Below are 19,646 nucleotides of genomic sequence, written 5' to 3'. Positions count from 1 at the left end.
TTCTAATGTTATAAAGAGGTTAAGTATACACGGGGATTTGTTTAAACATTCACAGAATCTTTTTGTTTTAAATAATTTTTATTTAAAATGACAAAGGGAAGAGCAATGACCTTTTAAACTAAGCCCTTGCATTTCATTTATAAAAGTGAAAACAGAACTTGTTTCTTTACAGTTTCTAAAAAGTTAATACATCAAATAGCTATTGATGGCAAACTAAAGACATATACACATTTTTCTTTATACTATCTAAAAATTGCACATTAACTGCATTTCCCCCCATGCCTTAACATCCATACTGGGCAGAATTTTCCATCCTTACTAGTCCACCTATATAATGTCACTTAAACAAAACTGATTTATACATAATAGTATTAGCTTTAAGCAGTCAAGCTTCAAGCAATTTCTCAGAAAAAAAAAAAAAACCTTACCAAGATATTAGTGACTTGCAAATGCTATTATCAAAATGGACTTTACTGACCAATTCAAGATGATACTCTTTTTTTGCTGTCTAATCTTTAAATGATTCAGGCAAACAATAAGAATGGAATTAAATAATGCTTAAGTGATGAGAAACAACTTGAAGTATATTCTATTATAAAATGCTGAAATGGCATGATTATAATTCTAAAAACTTCTTTCAACTTTGGCAAAACACACAAAGCAGCAAGCTTCCTGAACTGTCCTGGGATTAGTTCAATTTGTTCCAGATATTAAACCTCATGTTATCAGGTATGCAAAAGCTAAACTCTATCAAAATGCAATGGTACACATGAGACTGTATGCCTTAAAAAACAACTAGGAACTGAAGATCTAAATTTTTTTTTTAAGTTTAGGAAAGGATCTTCATTTGAAACAAGCTGTAAAGAACTATCCAACAGACTGATTCTTAACTTCTATCATTTGGAAAGCTTCATACTTTCTCATCTAATATTGAAAAGAAAACTGGGTTACATACTCCCTTCATGTACAATGCTCAAAGGTTGAAGTTTTATTTTAAATGTATCATTTTTGAAGACCCCAACATCTGACAGGTGATGCCATAACAAGCAAATGAACTGGATTTGAGTGGGGGGGGGGGACGGGACTACGTCAAGTCACCAGTCTCACTTTCTCCTCCAGAACCATCTGGATCCAGTGGCCAGGTAAGATTCAGGACGACTGGAGATGACCCTGGATGCAGAATAATCAGAGTTAAGTGACTGACCCAAAGTCACACAGCTATTAAGTGTCAGAGGCTGGATTCGAACTCCCATCCTCTTGATTCCAAGGCCAGTGCTCTAAGGGCAAAATATAGGGATGGCAAAATCAGTTATGATAGAAAAGTTTCTCCATCTATTACACTAAATTTGGCATTTTCTAATTAATATTATCATACTACATTTTAATTACTTAATGGAGAATGTGTCATAAGTCTTAGATTCTAAGCTTTAGGAGCCTAAAGACTTTTGGAATACAAGTTCATTTTTTTTTTTTAACTCAAATAGTCACACATAAAAAATTACGGTCATATAAAAGTTATTTTTGACACTGGAAAAAATCTTAAGGCAAATGAATATAGATTTTACACTCTCCTCCCCAACTTTAAAGTCTATTCTGAATCACAGCTTAGTAATGACCCTCCCCAACTTTAAAGTCTATTCTGAATCACAGCTTAGTAATGATTATCACAGCAAGAAATACTCAAATTCAATGAATGACTATATTACACACACACACACACACACACACACACACACACACACACACACACACACACACATAACTGCAGTTAAAAAAAAATCAAGGATCTAATTTGTCTTTTACCTGGTTATATGCTCGATAAATATTTGATAAATGAATGTCAGTGAACAGAAACTTGTTTAACAACTGGTCCATTAATAACCTTAATTAAATAAATCTTAAAGTAGTATTGTATACAAAAAAACATGTGCTTTACTTTTATTAGTTCACACATCTAGTACTTAATAGTGATCAGAAAATTTTTATATTACTTTAATGTAGGAATATGCCTGACTTTCCTATAAATGCTTCTTTTAAAAGGGAGATTAAAAAATTTGCAAAAACTCTAAAGCATATGAAAAGGATTTGATTGGAACTGGTTCTATTACTGTGGTCACTACCCATATGGTAGTAAATAAAAAATGTAGAGGCAGGAAAAAAAACAGCCCAATCAAATTATAATTTTATGTAACTTGAATAACTACTCTCAATTATTAGGATAAAATTTAACTTAACTTAGCCAAAGTTAAATTAATTCAGTCCTGATGGTATAAAGTCCCCCTATTTAGCCTCTCATGTAAAGATGACTGTGCTCACTGAAGGATTAAATTTTAGCCAGTTCCCCACCTTGTCAGATAGGGAGTGGCTTCAGAGTAAATGCTGAAGGGATACAGAATACAATAAAAAACCAAGATTGTTTTTTAATGGGAAAAAAAAAACAAAAACATATACACATTATCACAAACACATAAAAACTGCCCTATCTCCCACCCTCAAAAAACACATCAAGAAAGGCCTCAGGTATGTTTAAACATGATTTCTTTTGCAGAAGGACGATGCAGTTTGCAACTTTCTACTTGGCAGGTATTGAAAACGGGATAGATTGCACTGCCAATGAAACAAGGTCAGATAGAAACTAAAGCAATTAGCTTTATGGTTTTAAGATCAAATCCCCTTAACTTCCTAAACAGGTTTATTCAAAAAAGTCACATTCCGGATATAATGAATGCCATCAATAAGTCAATCCTTATAACTCCTAAATGACTAATTAAACAGATGATGGCACCATCTGGTCACAACAGCAAATAGTGTGAATCAAAGTTTCAGATGATGCTCCATTCTATAAAAGCACATAAGAATGGGCTCACTTCAGTTCCACAGAATTCTTCTGAAAAAGTAGGATATCAGATCATCAATTCAGGCAAAAAGTAAGTTAAGGGGCGGCTAGGTGGCGCAGTGAATAGAGCACCGGCCTTGGAGTTAAGGAGTACCTGGGTTCAAATCTGACCTCAGACACTTAATAATTACCTAGCCGTGTGGCCTTGGGCAAGCCACTTAAACCCATTGCTTTGAAAAAAAAAATCTAAAAAAAAATAAGTCAAAATGCATTGCTCTTCAATAAGAGACAAGAGAATTTAGAAATAATGTTTAATTCCCACAGCTGAGATTATTTAGCAGAGAATCACTATGCTAGATATCAGAGATAATTAAAGACTCAAGAGAACTCATAAGATCAATTTACTGCTGTATATTGATTTTATATCTCATTATATAAACTTTAAGCAATCAGTTTTTTAAGTTAGCTTGATTCCTTTTTGCTAAAGTCCATCATGAATAATTTCTATAGTAAAATCTTCATTATATACACACATATCCTAAAAAAGCAGATCCATTAATTTGCATTTGGAGAAATTCCTTCACTCATATAACTTTTTAAAAATTAATTTAAACTTAATCAGGCACAGATTTTAAAGTCTTCATTTGGTAGATATATTTTTACTTGACCTTAAAAAAAGTTAGCTTCCCTTTCTTCAATGCTAAATTAAATTGATTAAAAAAATATTTTAAATAAAGTTTTCAGTGTTAATATCCATGACTATGTTCTAATCAATTTAACACACACATACAGTTAGGTTAACATTTATGATGCTATACACATGTCTCAGGGAACCAAAAATCCCAGTGAGTAAAACCAATGAAAAAACTATACAAGTATCAACTAACCATTACTGATCAATGTTTTTACTAGATTTAAAAATAATTTGGAACAACAGGCTCATATTGAATGCCATGTTTTTATATTAAACAAACAAAATGTTACAACATACAGACTTACCTTTCCATTAAATAAAAATGTGAATAGTCTTTCATTTTAGACCACTCTTATCTTGACTCTGAAACACAGTCTCACCAATTTCCAAACTTCACCAATTTTGAGGGGCCCTACTTTTTTGAAGAATCCTTAGGCTCCCTATAAGGAACCTAAATCTCAGAAGCAAGTGAAACTCTTATCAATCTCTCCTAAAACAAGATTATGCTTCAAGAACCCTTCTACAGTGAGTGGTCTTTTGGTAGACTAAATCTCCAGCTTTTCATTAGTTACCACCTCCTAAAAGGAAATATTGTGATCCTCACCTGCAAGGATTTAAAAGAAAGATTTAATATAAAGTAAAAAATGCAAATAGGAATAGGTCCACTTTGTTTAATGTTGTACAAAAAGTATGGGTAGAACCAAAAGTGAAATATACATTATCACGTTTGTTTACACCACTATCTAGGACAGTTCTTTAGATTCACTTTACTATGCAAACAATATAAAGTATGAGGCAAAAAAGGAGGTGGGGGAAACAAAAAGAAACTTCCTATTCTGTTTATTCTTCTACACTGTATAGCTGTGCTCACAGAGACGGCTTCTTTTATTCTTCCACGGCTCAGGAATTCAGTTGTAAATAAAATTGAACCTGAATTTTTTTTAAAAAAGAAAAAAATCATTTTTATTAATGGAACAATTTTCATACAGCATTAATTTAAAAAAAAAACCACAATAATCTGCCTCACAAAAATATAGTAAAGTACACATAGGCATAGAGAAACTCAGAACCTAATACATTAATCATTTTGTGGAGTACCATACTAAGCATAGCCAAAGAGATTTCAATTTGATATGTCACACATGCAAAATATTATTAGACACATTTCCATGCTAGTCTTGTTATGAAAGAATAAGAACAAAAGGCAAAAACCTCAAAAAAAAAAAACCTCCCCAAAATTAAAAGTGAAAATAGTATGCCTTGATCTGCATTAGGACTCTATAGTTATTTCTCTGGATATGAATGGCATTTTCCATCACAAGTCTTTTGGAATTGTCTTAGATCACTGTATTCTTGAGGAAAAACTAAGTCTATCATAGTTGATCATATGCAATGTTCTCCTGGTTCTGCTCACTTCACTCAGCATCTGTTCGTGTAAATCTATTCATGTTTTTCTGAAATCTACCTGTTCATCAATTCTACATAGTATTATCCAACAAGATCTTTTTTTTCTGATACAATATTTTAAAATAAGTAACTCAATCAAGAATATATATACCTTCTAGGTTTGTAATAACACATAAAATCAAAAGCTTTAAATCTCCAAGCTATTTATTTAGCTGTCATTTTAATCTATGGAATCTAAAACAAGATTACCTATATTTCTTACTGACTTAACACATCAATGTATTATATGACACTCTGATAGTCTTTACCTGCTCAAAAGCTGAGGAAGGCTGGAAATGATAGGTCCATATCCTGGTGCATTGTCATATAATTCAAACAATGGTGCAGCTACCAGTTTGTAATTTTTAGGGACTGCAAACAAAGCTAAAATTGAACAAAATTAATCTTTCCAATTTGTTTTTAAGAATAACTCAAATGACTTAATAATTACCTAGCTGTGTGGCCTTGGGCAAGCTACTTAACCCCATTTGCCTTGGAAAAAAAAAAAAGAAGAGAAGAATAACTCAAATTCAACTGGCATGGCATAATGCTTTACCATTCTCAAAATTAGGTTTTTTGGTTGGTTTCTTCTTAATGAGGCACCTTTATTAATTTTTAAAAATTCTGGCAATCTACATAAAACCTAAAGATACTAACAACAGTTTTCGTAAGACTGAGAATAACACTCCTGTGATTTTTATTACATTTTTCAAAATAGAATTTCAAACTAATCAGTTTGAAAAGCCAGTCAGTCTTTTCTATTTCCCCAAAATTAATAATGCAGTTAATGAAAATCAGTAATGATGTCTGAACAATTACAGTGCCTAAGCTATGAGATGTGTACTCCTGTATTTAGATCTGGCTACTTTAATTTTTCCTTCTACTATTCTTTACAAATGACAGGTGTGCAGTAGTGGATAGGAAACTGATTTTAGTCAGGAAGTCCCATCTCGGACATTCCAAAAACAGTCAAATCTCAGTATATTAACAAACAATACATAATTATATATGTGCTAACTAGGTAATTTCTTTAATATTCAACTTATGCTTGAAATTACCCAACGTTCTAAGCTAGTTTCCTTCAAAATTCTAAAGAAATTAAAAAAAACAACCTAGAATAAATATTCTGGGTCTTAGTATTAAAACTGTGTCAAGTTGTAAACACTTACCTTTTTCTTGCAGCTGAACCAAAAAGAGTTTTTTGTGTTCTTTAGGCTTTGTAATATGTGCTGGAATATATGGGTACTAAAACAATAAAAGAGAATTAAGAATAAATCACCAAAAGCACCTGAATATGTAGCCAGTAGATTCCAGACTTCATAAAAATTTTAATGAATATTTTAAATAAAATATTTTTAAATTTTTTTAAAAATAAAACTTGTCTTAAAAACACAAACCCATAATTTCCCTTGCTTCATCACAAAGTTAAATATTCTAAAATTCCAATGTGCTTGTTCTAGAATAGCTTCATGAAATAGTCATTTACCAGTAAATTATACAAGTATATAAAAGAATTTTAGATCTTGAAGATTCCCTATGGATCACTCAATCTACCCCTTTTCATTTTACATGCAAGGAAACAGATTTAAAATGATTTGCACAAAATCACAAAACAGAACATAGGTCTCCTGTGAGCCTGTGTTTAATTTGGAAAAAAAAAAGTTTTATTGAGGCAGTATAGCAAAGAGGAAAGAGTTGACCTTAGAGAAGACACAACTTCAAGACCCTCCTTTGTCATAGTCTGTGTGATGTCGGACAAATCATTTAACATTTTGGTACTCCAAGTAACTTTTTTTTTTTGCAAGGCAAATGGGGTTAAGTGGTTTGCCTAAGGCCACACGGCTAGGTAATTTATTAAGTGTCTGAGACCGGATTTGAACCCAGGTACTCCTGACTCCAGGGCCGGTGCTCTATCCACTGCGCCACCTAGCCGACCCCAAGTAACTCTTTAAGACTGAATTGTAAGGGTGGCTAGGTGGCGCAGTGGATAGAGCACCGGCCCTGGAGTCAGGAGTACCTGGGTTCAAATCCGGTCTCAGACACTTAATAATAACCTAGCCGTGTGGCCTTGGGTAAGCCACTTAACCCCACTGCCTTCCAACAAAATAAAAAAAAACAAAACAAAAACTTAAAAAAAAAAAGACTGAATTGTAGAGAAAGTGCCAATCTGCACTGGTAGAGAAATTCATCATCAGGAATACTCCCATACTGAAAAAAATACATATCTACTTGGCCCCACAAACTGCATTTTACCCACACATTCCTATTTTGCAGTAACACTGCTTCCACTCACTAATCTCACAATGATATATGAACCAGTCAAAGAAGCAATGACAAAAAGACAGCAGATGGATGACACCAAATCATATTTAAAAAAAAGAGAGATTCAAAATTCATATACATTGGGGCGGCTGGGTGGAGCCGTGGATAGAGCACCGGCCCTGGAGTCAGGAGTACCTGGGTTCAAATCCGGCCTCAGACACTTAATAATTACCTAGCCGTGTGGCCTTGGGCAAGCCACTTAACCCCATCGCCTTGCAAAAACTAAACAAACAAAAAAACTCATATACATAGATGCAACTATATAAATCATGGTCAATGAAAAATTAACTGTCTCCTCCTATCTATCTCCATCAGACAACATTCTACCCTTTTATGATAATTAACTTATACCTAATATCACCTGCACCTTTCCATGTCATATCTTTTGAACTTTCTGACATCTCTAATTTTCTCAGGGAATTCACTACAGAATTTAAGGGAAATTTCTATATGAAAGAATTTAAAGGTTATTCTATGTGAAAATTTAGACAATACTTTTTTCTGAAGCTTGCATTTCCAGTTTCTTGAGGATAAGATATACAATTTTTATGGCAGTCTGAATGAGTAATATAACATTAGCAAACTTAGGAAGTATACTGAAGCCTCAAGATTTAGTTTTGGTTTTTTAGAGATTTTTTTAGGGGTTTTTTTTTGGCAAGGTAGTGGGGTTAAGTGGCTTGCCCAAGGCCACACGGCTAGGTAATTATTAAGTGTCTGAGGCCGGATTTGAACCCAGGTACTCCTGACTCCAGGGCCGGTGCTCTATCTACTACGCCACCTAGCCGCCCCGAGATTAAGTTTTTTAAGGAATTCTTTCTTTAATCAAGTACAAATTAAACACGTCAAGATTTCCTTACTATTTCCCACTCTGCTAAATATGACAAATTACTACTTCAAATGGAAAATTAGCTAAATAGTTGTCAGTAGCAACTTTCTCATATTATCTAAAGGGAGACTGAGGGTGTGAGGTGGGAAGAACAGGCTTCCAGTAAGGAATCCCAATTTAAAATAAAATATTAAGCATCAGTTTGCCTCAAAGCAAATAAGAAAATAACTAAGTAAGGCTTGTCTCCAAAGAGCTGAGGAATATACCTTCTTCCCTTCTTTTTTTTTTTTTTTAAGATTTTTGCAAGGCAAATGGGGTTAAGTGGCTTGCCCAAGGCCACACGGCTAGGTAACTATTAAGTGTCTGAGACTGGATTTGAACCCAGGTACTCCTGACTCCAAGGCCAGTACTTTATTCACTACGCCACCTAGCCACCCCCATCCTTCTTCTTTGGAGGACTTGGGGTACTAAAGGTGTGAATACTGAATATACTAGCAGAGTTGATGTACTTGTAGGTCTTAGTGAACTGCTCCCCATCCCCCTTTAAAAATTTGTTACAATGAATCACTAAGTAGGATCTCAAATGAAGTTTAAAATTAAAAAAAGGCAATCTGATATTTAACTAGAGGAAGAGGGAAGAAATATAACTCAGTTAATGTACACAGAATTAAATTAAATGGTTTGCCTAATTATTTCAAAGAAATGTTAAAAGTTATGCAACTCTTTTTAACTCACCACTATTTTAGCCATATGGGGGAAAAAATTACATTTTCATTATATATATTGCCTAAATTTCCCAATATAGCCCTCATCTACATGCCACCCATTAGCCATCCCTTATTTTACACACACACACACACACACACACACACACACTCATCACGTTTTATATGTGTTATTTCATACCCTAGTCCTTCCCTTCTGAAAAGGAAGGGTGGTGTATTCTTACATCTACTTTGGAACCAAGCTTGGTTATTACAATTAGTTTCCTTTTATTTGAATTATAATCATAGTTTATTCTGTTTTCCTTATTGTGCCTACTTTACTTTGTACCAATTCATGTAAATCTTACTCTGCTTCTCTTCATAAATCTCTCTTTTTCCCATTTAATAATTCAACAATTATACCATTATATTCATGTGATTCAGCTTTGACCATTCCCCAATCCATCAGCATTTACTGCTTTCAATTCCTAATCACAAAAAATTCTGTTCTAAATATTTTGACATATATGGGATCATTCTTTTTATCACTCATTTCCTTGTATGTATCCAGTAAGGAGGACATTTTTTTTCTATGTACAATTCAAAATTCTGTTAAGAGTTATCTGAAAATGGCTGAAAAGAGGAACTCACATTTTGCACCAAAGCCAAACAAATATTAACTTAAGATACTGACCTGGGGGGGTTCAAAATTTGGTCTCCACCAATTACCAATGCAGTCATCAATGACCCAATCTTGCAGAACTCCATCTTGACGTCCCAATATCTATCAAAGGATTTTGTCTGTTTACTTTGTGCCGTCTGTCAATCTCACAGCATTTATATTTAGTTCAAAATAATTGTAACTTACTGTACTGTCAATCTCACAGCATTCATATTTAGTTCAAAATAAATAATTGTAACTTACTGTACAACAAAATCTTGGCTTGTCACCCCAGTTAAGTTAGCCCACTGATGAATTGAGCCCCACCCCCACCCCAGAATCCATTAAACAGTTTCTTTAATCAAAAACTTTTATAAATTGGTCATTTCAGCAAGTGTAAACAAGTAGTAATATACATTATATCCATCCAAGGTGTTTTCAGATATGTTAAAGAACTTTTCCTAACTAGCACAGAACTATACTTCTTTATTTCACCGAACAACTGCTCTGATAGCCTTCTGACAGCTTTTCTTATTAAAAAAAAAACCCAACCCAGAACAAGTTCTAAGAGTTATTCTGCCTTCAAGAATCAGTCTTGTATATTTTTGCCTTAGCTTGACACTAGAATGACTTTTTAAAAAGTTTTAGACTCACAATAATTATTAATTATTAAGCAGATAAGACAAAGGGTAAAGATTTAAAAAATAACAACATGCCATAATTTCTATGGTTAAATTTTAATCAATGAAAATTCAAACTTCAATGTGACAAACAAAAAATTACAAACAAATCTAAGTCATTTATGCATGTATGATTCCAATTACTCACCAATTTGAAAGTTTTTGTATTAAAATAAGGAAATAAAAGAAAATACCTCTGTCATTAAACGTTTGAGTCCTTCTACTTCATCTTCTCCTGGATTAAGTTCACCACCAGGTCTGTGAAATGATGGTCAATTGTATACAATTTTTAGAAATACTGTAACATATATTTTTACTAAGAAATCACAAGAGTGAAATTCCATTTTCCAGATAACATACCAAATACCAACATTTCAAATATCAAACCTTAAAATATTAAGAAGTATATTATGGGGGGGGGGGGGGCAGCCAGGTGGCACAATGGATAGAGCCCTGGCCCTGAAGTCAGGAGTACCTGAGTTCAAATCCGGCCTCAGACACTTAATAATTACCTAGCTGTGTCACCTTGGGCAAGTCATCTAACTCCATTGCCTTGCAAAAACCTTAAAAAAAGAAGTATATTATGGGAACAGCTAGGTGATGCTGTGGCTAGAGCACCAGCCCTGGAGTCAGGAGGACCTGAGTTCAAATCCAGTCTCAGACACTTAATGATCGCCTAGCTGTGTGACCTTGGGCAAGCCATTCTTAATCCCAAATTTCTTAAATAAATCAAAAATTTTTTTTAAAGAATATTGTGAAACAGTTACGGTATTAATACCTACTTATCTCCTTCTCTCTGATCTAAGATGAAGAGGTAGGTAGGTAAACCATATTATATGCATTCTTGATTCCAATTCCCTTTTGACTTCTCTAGTCAGATATCCCCTTTCCCCACCCCTAGCATCCACTCTCTTGATTATCCTTTATTAAAAAATTTTATTTATTTAAGGCAGTGGGGCTAACTGACTTGCCCAAGGTCACACAGCTAAGCGATCATTAAGTGTCTGTGGCTGGATTTGAACTCAGGTCCTCCTGACTCCTGGGCCGGTGCTCTACTCACTGCATCATCTAGCTGTCCCTTTTGATTATCCTTAATCTCTTTCTATTGGCACCTGTCTAGCTACCTGGCTCTGCAATATTTTTTCTTTTGTAATTACATGCAATGGTAGTTTTCAACATTCATTTGCAAGTTTATGAGTTCCACATTTTTCTATCACTCTCTTCCCTGCCCCCTTTCAGTGGCAGTGACCATTCTGGTATAAGTTGTACATATACAATCATGTTTAACATATTTCTATATTAGTCATGCTGTGTAAGAGGAATTAGAACTAAGGGGCAGGGATCATGAGAAAGAAAGAAAAAAATAAAAGCAATTAAAAAACAAATATAGTATGCTTTGCTCTGCATTCAGACTGTTTTTTTTTTCTTTCTGGATGTAGCTATCATTTTTCATAACAGGTCCCTCAGGGTTATCTTTGATCACTGAACTGGAGGAGCTGCATCCATTATAGTTGATCCATCTCACAATGATGCTGTCAATGTGTACAATGTTTTCCTAATTTTGCTCACTTCACTCAGCATCAGATCATGTAAGTCTTTCCAGGCTTTTCTAAAATCTAGCTGCACAGGATTTCTTTTTTTCTTTTTTTTGCAAGGCAATGGGGTTAAGTGGCATCTAGGTCATTATTCAGTGTGTGAGGCCAGATTTGAAATCAGGTACTCCTGACTTCAGGGCTGGTGCTCTATCCACTGTGCCACCTAGCTGCCCCTGAACAGGATTTCTTACAGAACAGTTGTACTCATAACATTCACACACCATAACATCCCATTTAAAAAAAAACTCCTTTGGTCTTAACCTCCCCACTAATCTGAATTTCTACTTCCTTTTTTGACTAATGACCTGTGAAAGTCACCCAGATCAGATGACTCTAGTCCTCTCATTCCAGTTTCTTCTAAATCCTCTGCAATGGGGCCTGCAATCTTTTTTTTTTTAGGTTTTTTACAAGGCAAATGGGGTTAAGTGGCTTACCCAAGGCCACACAGCTAGGTAATTATTAAGTGTCTGAGACCGGATTTGAACCCAGATACTCCTGACTCCAAGGCCAGTTCTTTATCCACTCTGCCACCTAGCCGCCCTGGGGCCTGCAATCTTATCATTCAATTGAAACAGGTCCTCTCTAAACTCTTTACTGCAAAATCTAATGGTCTTTTCTCAAGGTGCATCTTCCTTAACCTCTCTGTAATATCTGACTAATCCTCTTCTCCTAGATTTTCATGATATTGCTCTCTCTTGGTTCTCTTAACTGTACAAGTGTTCCTTTTCAGGCTCCTTTGCAGGTTCTTCATGCCATGTCTATTAAGCAGCAATGCTCCCTCCACGAGGCTCTGTCCTTTCTCACTTGATGATCACAGTTCAATTATCTCCTCATGTAAACAATCCCCAACTATACAGAGTGTCCCAAAAGCCTTAGTTTGACTTTCAGATTTAATATTTTAAACTATTAATGTTTCAAACTTACTTAATGACTCCAACTGCACCAAGACTTTTGGGATATCCAGCATTTCTCCAGTTTTGTATCATTGACTGCCATTGGACAATTTGAACCAGATGTCCTCTTGAGCACCTCCAAATTAACATGCTCAAAATGGAACTCATAATCTTTCTTGCAAAACCCACCTGACTTCCCAATTTTCCTATTTCTTTTGAGGTTATCATCATACTCTCAGTCATGATATTTCCAACTTTGGTGTTAAACTTTTGCTCCTCACCCCTGCACACCTCACATATCCAATCCATTGACAAATTTTGTCATTTCTATTTTCAGAGAATTTCTGGTATTTGTCTCCTCTCCACTCAAGTAGCATTATCATCACCTCACTTGAACTGCTCTCTTGATTGGTTTCCTTGCTCCAAGTGTCTCTCTCATCTACATTCCATTTCACTACCAAATGGTTTTTCTATAAAGCATAGGTCTGACCACCTCATTTGCATAGCTCAATCAAGTCTGTGTCTCCCTATTAGCTCCAGAATTAACTATTTACATTTCCATGCAAGCCCCTACACTGCCCATCTCCTCCCTCTTTACATTTACCTAGTGGTTTCCCTCAGTTTAAATCTGAGCTTCAGAAGGTTTTTCTCTTCCCCCACATATTCCATTCTACATATTCTGAACAGATCTCAGAAGTACCCAGTTATTCACATTCCCATATCTTCCCCAAAGAATATTTGCTTCTTAAGGGAAGAACTGTTTTGACTTTCTTTGTATCCCCAGCACTTACCACAGTGACCTTTATACAGTAAGAGCTTAATAAATGCTTACTGATTCCCTTTTCTATTTAGGAGTTTAAATAATAAGCTAGATTCAAATTCAAAACAATGTAATAGAATTTTATAGGTTTTTAAACCAATCACCACCAGTTCTAGAAGTCTGAATATTCAATGGCCACATAAAAAATGAACACTTGAGCTCTTCAAGTATCTATTCAATTAAATTTCATCCCTTCTGTCAGTCTTCTAAATAACACTATTTCTACAAGTCATTTACACAGTCCAATCTTTTTTCACTTGAGGCTACACTGACAAGCAGAAATACTGTTTAAGGAAAACAGAATAATGAGGCTGTTATACAGCAGCTCTATTCTTTCACTGAAGTGCAATAACTGAATCTAAGAATCATTAGTGGTAACCTTTCTATCTAGCACAGTCAAGTTGAATAGTTACTGGTCAAAAATATATTTTCACGAAGAATGAAAGATTAACCTAAATAGTAAAAGTAAACTTTTGTTAAAAAATGTTATAAGCAAAATTTCATGATACTGGGGGGAAGGGGGCTCAAGGGGTGAAGAGATCATTCACCTTCAACTAGAAATAGCAATTGTCCAGATAAAAAGTAATGCAACTAAGTATAGCGATTAAACGTGGAAAAATCTATTTTAAAGAGGTTCAATAGGGCTGAATCTCTAACACTGGTAATAAAAAGAAATAAATTATACAATTCATTAAAAAAAACAAGGCAATAAAAAAGGTCTGCTATATCTTCCACCTAAAAACAGCAATAAATATACAGTTTATTGAAGGATAAATATTTCACTAAATTGTAAGTGCTAACACTTTAGAAGTTGTATTACATAGTTTTTTAAAAGGCAACCTGAATATCAATTTCCAAACACTTACAGTTTGAAAAAAGTTGTGCCCAGTTGCAGGAGTAACACATGGGGTAACCGGTGCTCATGCACAATCAGAACACCCTCTACAGTTCGCCTCATTCCAATCTTGTCAAATTCCTCCCTCATCCGCTGAAATCGAGCTGCGACAGAGCTGTCCTTTTCATAAAGGGGTTCTTTTGTCCCAAAGGTATAATTTGTAAGTGGGTACCTGCAAACAAAACAAAGGGTATAACCTGAAAAAACCATCACAACAAGCTATTACTAGATTGCCGTCTCTCATGGTATCTGGCATAATATTTAATTAAAAATTGGCTTTCCATAGGACTTTAAGGTTTGCAAATCTTAACTTCCCATTAGCATCCCCCACAAACATACTATTAGATCCTACAATCTTGGATAATGAAGCTCAGGTACATTAAGTGACCGGCACAGCTAGTGTTAGATGGAATTACATGTTTTGTAATGTTTGTATACTTGGGAATATTTCTATATATTTTTGCTGTTACATATACAACAATACATAAGTTTGCTTAGGAGTCATGATTCCATTAATACTGGGAAATATTTATGTGGAAATCTGCTCAACCAATGCAGCTTTCTGGGGTAACTCAAGTTTTCTGGGGGCACTGAGAGGTTAAGTGCCTTGTTCACAGTCCCATTACTACTATGTAAAAGAAGCTGAATTTGAACCTTAGCTAGGCCTTCCCAGTTTTCTCTTTACCACATTATGTTGCAGGACTTTTTCCTTGTATGGAGAAAGTATTGAGTATCTGGTGGGTTCCTACATATAGATAAACATTACAATTCCTTTATTAAAAAGCTCTCAAGTGTTATCCAAATTGTTCTACTTAGATATCTTCAGATAAGTACAATATTTCAGATTATAGTACTAGCTAGTACCAGGTTTAGGAGTAATTCTATATTGGAATGGCATCTAAACAGATTATTAATCAAGGACCATTTATCTCCTCAATTCTTCTATGAACTTCTCATAAACATTGGGGCCAAAATGGGATCATTTCCCCAAAAGGAAACTCTCCTAATCAGTTTCCCAATCATTTGTCTCATGATTTTATGCTAAGATCAAAGCATCATAAGAAATTTTTATTCTTTAGTCATACTCTTTCTCCCATAAAAATCAAGTTGAAATGTATAAAGAATTAACCACGGTGATTTCAGTGTACAATTTATTTACCCAACAAACCTCAGCATGTCACTTTCTATCCTTACTTCCCTTGTTCATACCCTGTTGAGTGTCAAAAAATTTCTCTTCTTTTTCAATCTTCCTTCTACCCACTGGCCTAGGAGGAGCTCTTTTAGTTCTTTAAATCTTAAACAGCTTTTTCTGAGGTCTGCTCTACTACAGCTTCAAATTGAAATCAACTTCCTCACAAACTGGGCTAGTGTCCCTGTAAAGAACTTTCCTTAGTTAAGTACCATATCCCTAACCCCTCTCAGCTTAAACCATGCTCACTCCATCAGTAGTTCTATTTCTCCAGTTGTATCTTATTGTTATGCATTTTTGTTTTATACTTTTATTAAGACTCTTCTAAAAGGTTGTCTCTCAAGTCATTCTATTTTTTTGGATCAAGTCATGCTGAATTCTCTCTTTGCTTTTTGATTTAAAAGTTCCCTTAATTTTTTAACTCTTTTGTCCCAAATTATAAACCTATATGATCAAACTGGGAAATATCCAGTCCTTCAAAGGCACATCTTCCAGAGTTGTGATTCACAAAATACATCAGCATCTTAAAAGAAGTGATAATAATAACAATAATAAGCAGGAAAGGCAATCAGGAAGATTTGGGTTCTGATCATGTTTCTGACACAAAGTGGTGTCTGATCCCAGGCAAGTCAACCTTTCAGTGTACCCAGGCAAGATGAAGAGAGGAAGGGAGGAAAAAAAAGAGGAAACTCCTTACAACAAATCACAGATATTCCCTCCCCCAGGTTAAACAGTAGATATTCAACCCTAAAAAATTTAGGATTTTTGTAGAAAAATTTAAGAAACTTAGGTATTTATAGCTCATTTTATCCTCTCTACCTGTAGGTGGCTTTGGAGAGAATGTTTTTACTATATACATTCATTGTATTTTTTAAATTAAGATTTTATTTATTTTGAGTTTTACAATTGTTCCCCTATTCTTGCTTCCCTCCCCCCACCCCCCACAGAAGGCAGTGTGTTAAGTCTTTACATTATTTCCATGGTATACATTGATCTAAGTTGAATGTGATGAGAAAGCATATCCTTAAGGAAGAAACATAAAGTACAAGAGATAGCAAGATCAGACAATAAGATATCAGCGCCCCCCCCCCCCAATTTAAGGTAATGGTTCTTGGTCTTTGTTCAAACTCCAGGGTTCTTTCTCTGGATACAGATGGTATGAGAAAGTCCATCAAGGTTGATCATCAACCCCAAGTTGCTATTAGAGTGTACAATGTTTTTCTGGTTCTGCTCATCTCACTAAGCAACAGTTCATGCAAATCCTTCCAGGCTTCCCTGAATTCCCATCCCTCATGGTTTCTAAATACAACAATAGTGTTCCATGACATACATACAGCACAGTTTGTCAAGCCATCCCCCAATTGAAGGATACTCACTTAATTTCCAATTCTTTGCCACCACAAACAGGGCTGCTATGAATATTTTTGTTTATGTGATGTTTTTACCCTTTTTCATAATCTCTTCAGGATAGAGACCTAGTAGTGGTATTTATTGCTGGATCAAAGGTTATATACATTTTTGTTGCCTGTTGGGCATAATTCCAAATTGCTCTCCAGAAAGGTTGGATGAGTTTACAGCTCCACTAACAACACACATTCATTCTTAATTTACCAAAAAATTCTGACAGTAGTTGGGTAACATTGTTTCCCTAATCTATAACCCTAATGCCATAAAAAGAAACATAAGTCTAAAATTTACTAACACATGTAACTGATACTTGGTTAGAGGGCTTAATACCATCTTTAGACATGATATAGCTACACTGCAAGATGTAATTCCTTTTCCCCATTAGGTTCTCAAACTGAAAAATTAAAAATCAAAAGACAAGAGTAGTTATTTGTATCTACATCCTTCCAAGGGACAATTAGGTGGAACAATGGATTAGAGTGACTCATCTTACTAGTTGTGTGAAGCTATGCAAGTCACTTGACCCTGTTTGCCTCCATTTCTTCATCTTGTAAAATGAGCTAGAGAAGGAAATGGCAAACCATTACGGTATTTTTGCCAAGAAAATTCCAAATAGGGTTGCAAAGAGTAGGACACAACTGAAACAACAATAATAAAAACTTTTTAAAGGGAAGAAAGAAAGGCTGAAACTTATTTTCAGTTTAGCATGTTTCTTGCTCATTCCAGAACAATGAAAATTTGGGTCTACTTAAGCAGTTCAATTGAACGTTTTCAGTTTTGTCGGTATTACTTTTTTACAGTATTACTTTCAAATTGCTGAGATAAAAATCAAAAGTCTACATTTGCTCTCAAAAATGACAAATAACTAATTTTTAAGTTCTTCCCAAGGATTACCCTTCCTTTTATTTCTTAACCAAATGCCAATTTAAAAGGCCATACTTTTTTCATTAGGAATGAGTCCCTACATTTATATCAACTTTGTATTCAGTAAATGGCAAAATGAACAGTAAATGGGGTGGCTAGGTGGGCCCTGGAATCAGGAGTACCTGGGTTTAAATCTGGCCTCAGACACTTAATAATAGCCTAGCTGTGTGGCCTTGGGTAAGCCACTTAACCCTATTTGCCTTGCAAAAAATATAAAAAAAACAGTAATTTCCAAAAAATGATGTACACACTCACTCTATAGTAAAATTGTCTGCTGCCCATTTGTTGGTATGAGATTCCAAACGTGAATTATCTGCCCAATAGAATCTGCATTTCAAAAACTATAACTTTCACATTTAAGCAAAAACCTTTCACTGTGTAGAATGCCATTATACATGCTTTTCTAGAACCGACATCTCTTAGCAAGGAATGATGTGTTTCCATAGCAACAATGCAGTACCACACAGCCACCACAGGCACTACAGCGTGCCCCAGTGCTGGCCTAGTGTTAAAGAGAAGCAACATCCTTGAAAGTGAAAAGCAAGACAGACCTCCAGCTTCCTCCCACTTGCCAATCCAACCAAAATGTCTAAAGGGGGACCATGAAAGAACCCACAACCCATGAGAAATCTGGTAAACAACGGAGCTGACTGCCAGAAAGACAAAAATTGACCATTAGTGCCTCTCTCAGTTAGATGCCTAAAGATTAAGAAAGGGAAGTTCTATTTTTACGGATTTCTTTCATGTCTCCTGAGCCTCATTCTGTGGAGTAGCCTTCCCTCTACTTGTTCTCTCCAGCCTATCCTGCAGAAACCTGCGCAAAGCGGCTGGGATGTGTGCGGTGCCCCCTGGCCCGAGCCCGTGGAGCCGGGCTCCAGGCCAGCCCCAGAGGACAGGTCTGGGTAGCCCCGGGGCCCTTGCCCCTGCCGCCTCCCGGGTTCCCCGGGGCCGACTTTCCCATCCCCCTCGGCTGTCCCTCCGGGGCCGCGGTCAGTTTGGGGGGGCTGCACAGGGGCTCCCCCGCTCGCCGCATCCCCGAGGCTCGGCCGGGCCGGCACATGGCGGTGGTCGGGGCCAGGGCTGGCTGCGGGGCCGAGGTTTGGGCCGGGCACGCCCACGTGTGGAGCGCAAGCCCAGCGCGCCCAGGAAGGCGGGAGCGCGCCCAGCCCGCGGGGGGCCGGGGCCGGGGGGGGGGGGCGCGCGCCTCCGGGGGAGGAGCTGGGGGCGCGCCGCGGAGGAGGGAGGGCGTTGGGGCGGCGGGAGAGCCCGGGGAGGGGCGCGCCGCGGCCGCCGCGGTGTCACTCACAGGTTGATGGTCCGCTCCAGGGTGAGGGGCTTGGTCTGCTGGATGTATTTGTTCCCGAACTGGTTCACCCCGCGGGGCCAGCCCGTCTGCGAGCGGTTGGGCGGCACCACGGACATGCTGGCGGGCGAGGGCGGGCGCGAGTGCCGACAAGGCCGGGCGGAAGCCGAGATCGAGAGCCGCTCCCTCCGAGGCCGGATTAGAGTCCCGCTTCGGCAACCGCTACCGCCATTAACATGGAGGCGCGGGAGAAGGAGGGCGACGCTGGGCGGAAGTGCGCGCGGCCCTATCCTTCCGCAGCGCCCGGCGGGGCCCTCGAATCACAGAAGGGAGCTCGTCTCCGGGGCCGGGGCGCCTCGCGGCCAATGGGAGCAGGGCCCTCGCACCGCCGGAGGCACCCATTGGCAAGGGCAGCCAGGCCCCGCCTCTTCCCCCCGCTTTCTCGTTCCCA

General features: G+C 37.0%; 1 protein-coding gene across 2 annotated transcripts; it reads right to left on the bottom strand.

Moving 5' to 3' along the window:
• Nucleotides 1-408: 408 nt before the first annotated feature.
• Nucleotides 409-19,508, bottom strand: NUDT21 (nudix hydrolase 21). Of its 2 annotated transcripts, XR_012473601.1 has the most exons (8): nucleotides 19,199-19,508; nucleotides 14,344-14,544; nucleotides 10,364-10,427; nucleotides 9,523-9,612; nucleotides 6,146-6,221; nucleotides 5,246-5,360; nucleotides 3,836-4,460; nucleotides 409-1,277 (listed from the first exon to the last, which is right to left on the bottom strand). XR_012473601.1 is itself a non-coding variant. In XM_074211281.1 (7 exons), the coding sequence occupies exons 1-7, from the start codon at nucleotides 19,312-19,314 to the stop codon at nucleotides 4,439-4,441; spliced, it is 684 nt and encodes a 227-aa protein (XP_074067382.1). In that variant the 5' UTR covers nucleotides 19,315-19,508; the 3' UTR covers nucleotides 409-4,438. The 2 variants fall into 2 exon arrangements, 1 of the variants encoding a protein (XP_074067382.1); XM_074211281.1 differs by having other exon boundaries at nucleotides 409-4,460.
• Between the last annotated feature and the right edge of the window lie 138 nt (nucleotides 19,509-19,646).

This window comes from Macrotis lagotis, chromosome 1 (assembly GCF_037893015.1).
Source record: "Macrotis lagotis isolate mMagLag1 chromosome 1, bilby.v1.9.chrom.fasta, whole genome shotgun sequence".
Taxonomy (NCBI): Eukaryota; Metazoa; Chordata; class Mammalia; order Peramelemorphia; family Peramelidae; genus Macrotis; species Macrotis lagotis.
The sequence above is the reverse complement of the archived record's forward strand: the minus strand, read 5'-3'. Positions and strand labels throughout refer to the sequence as shown.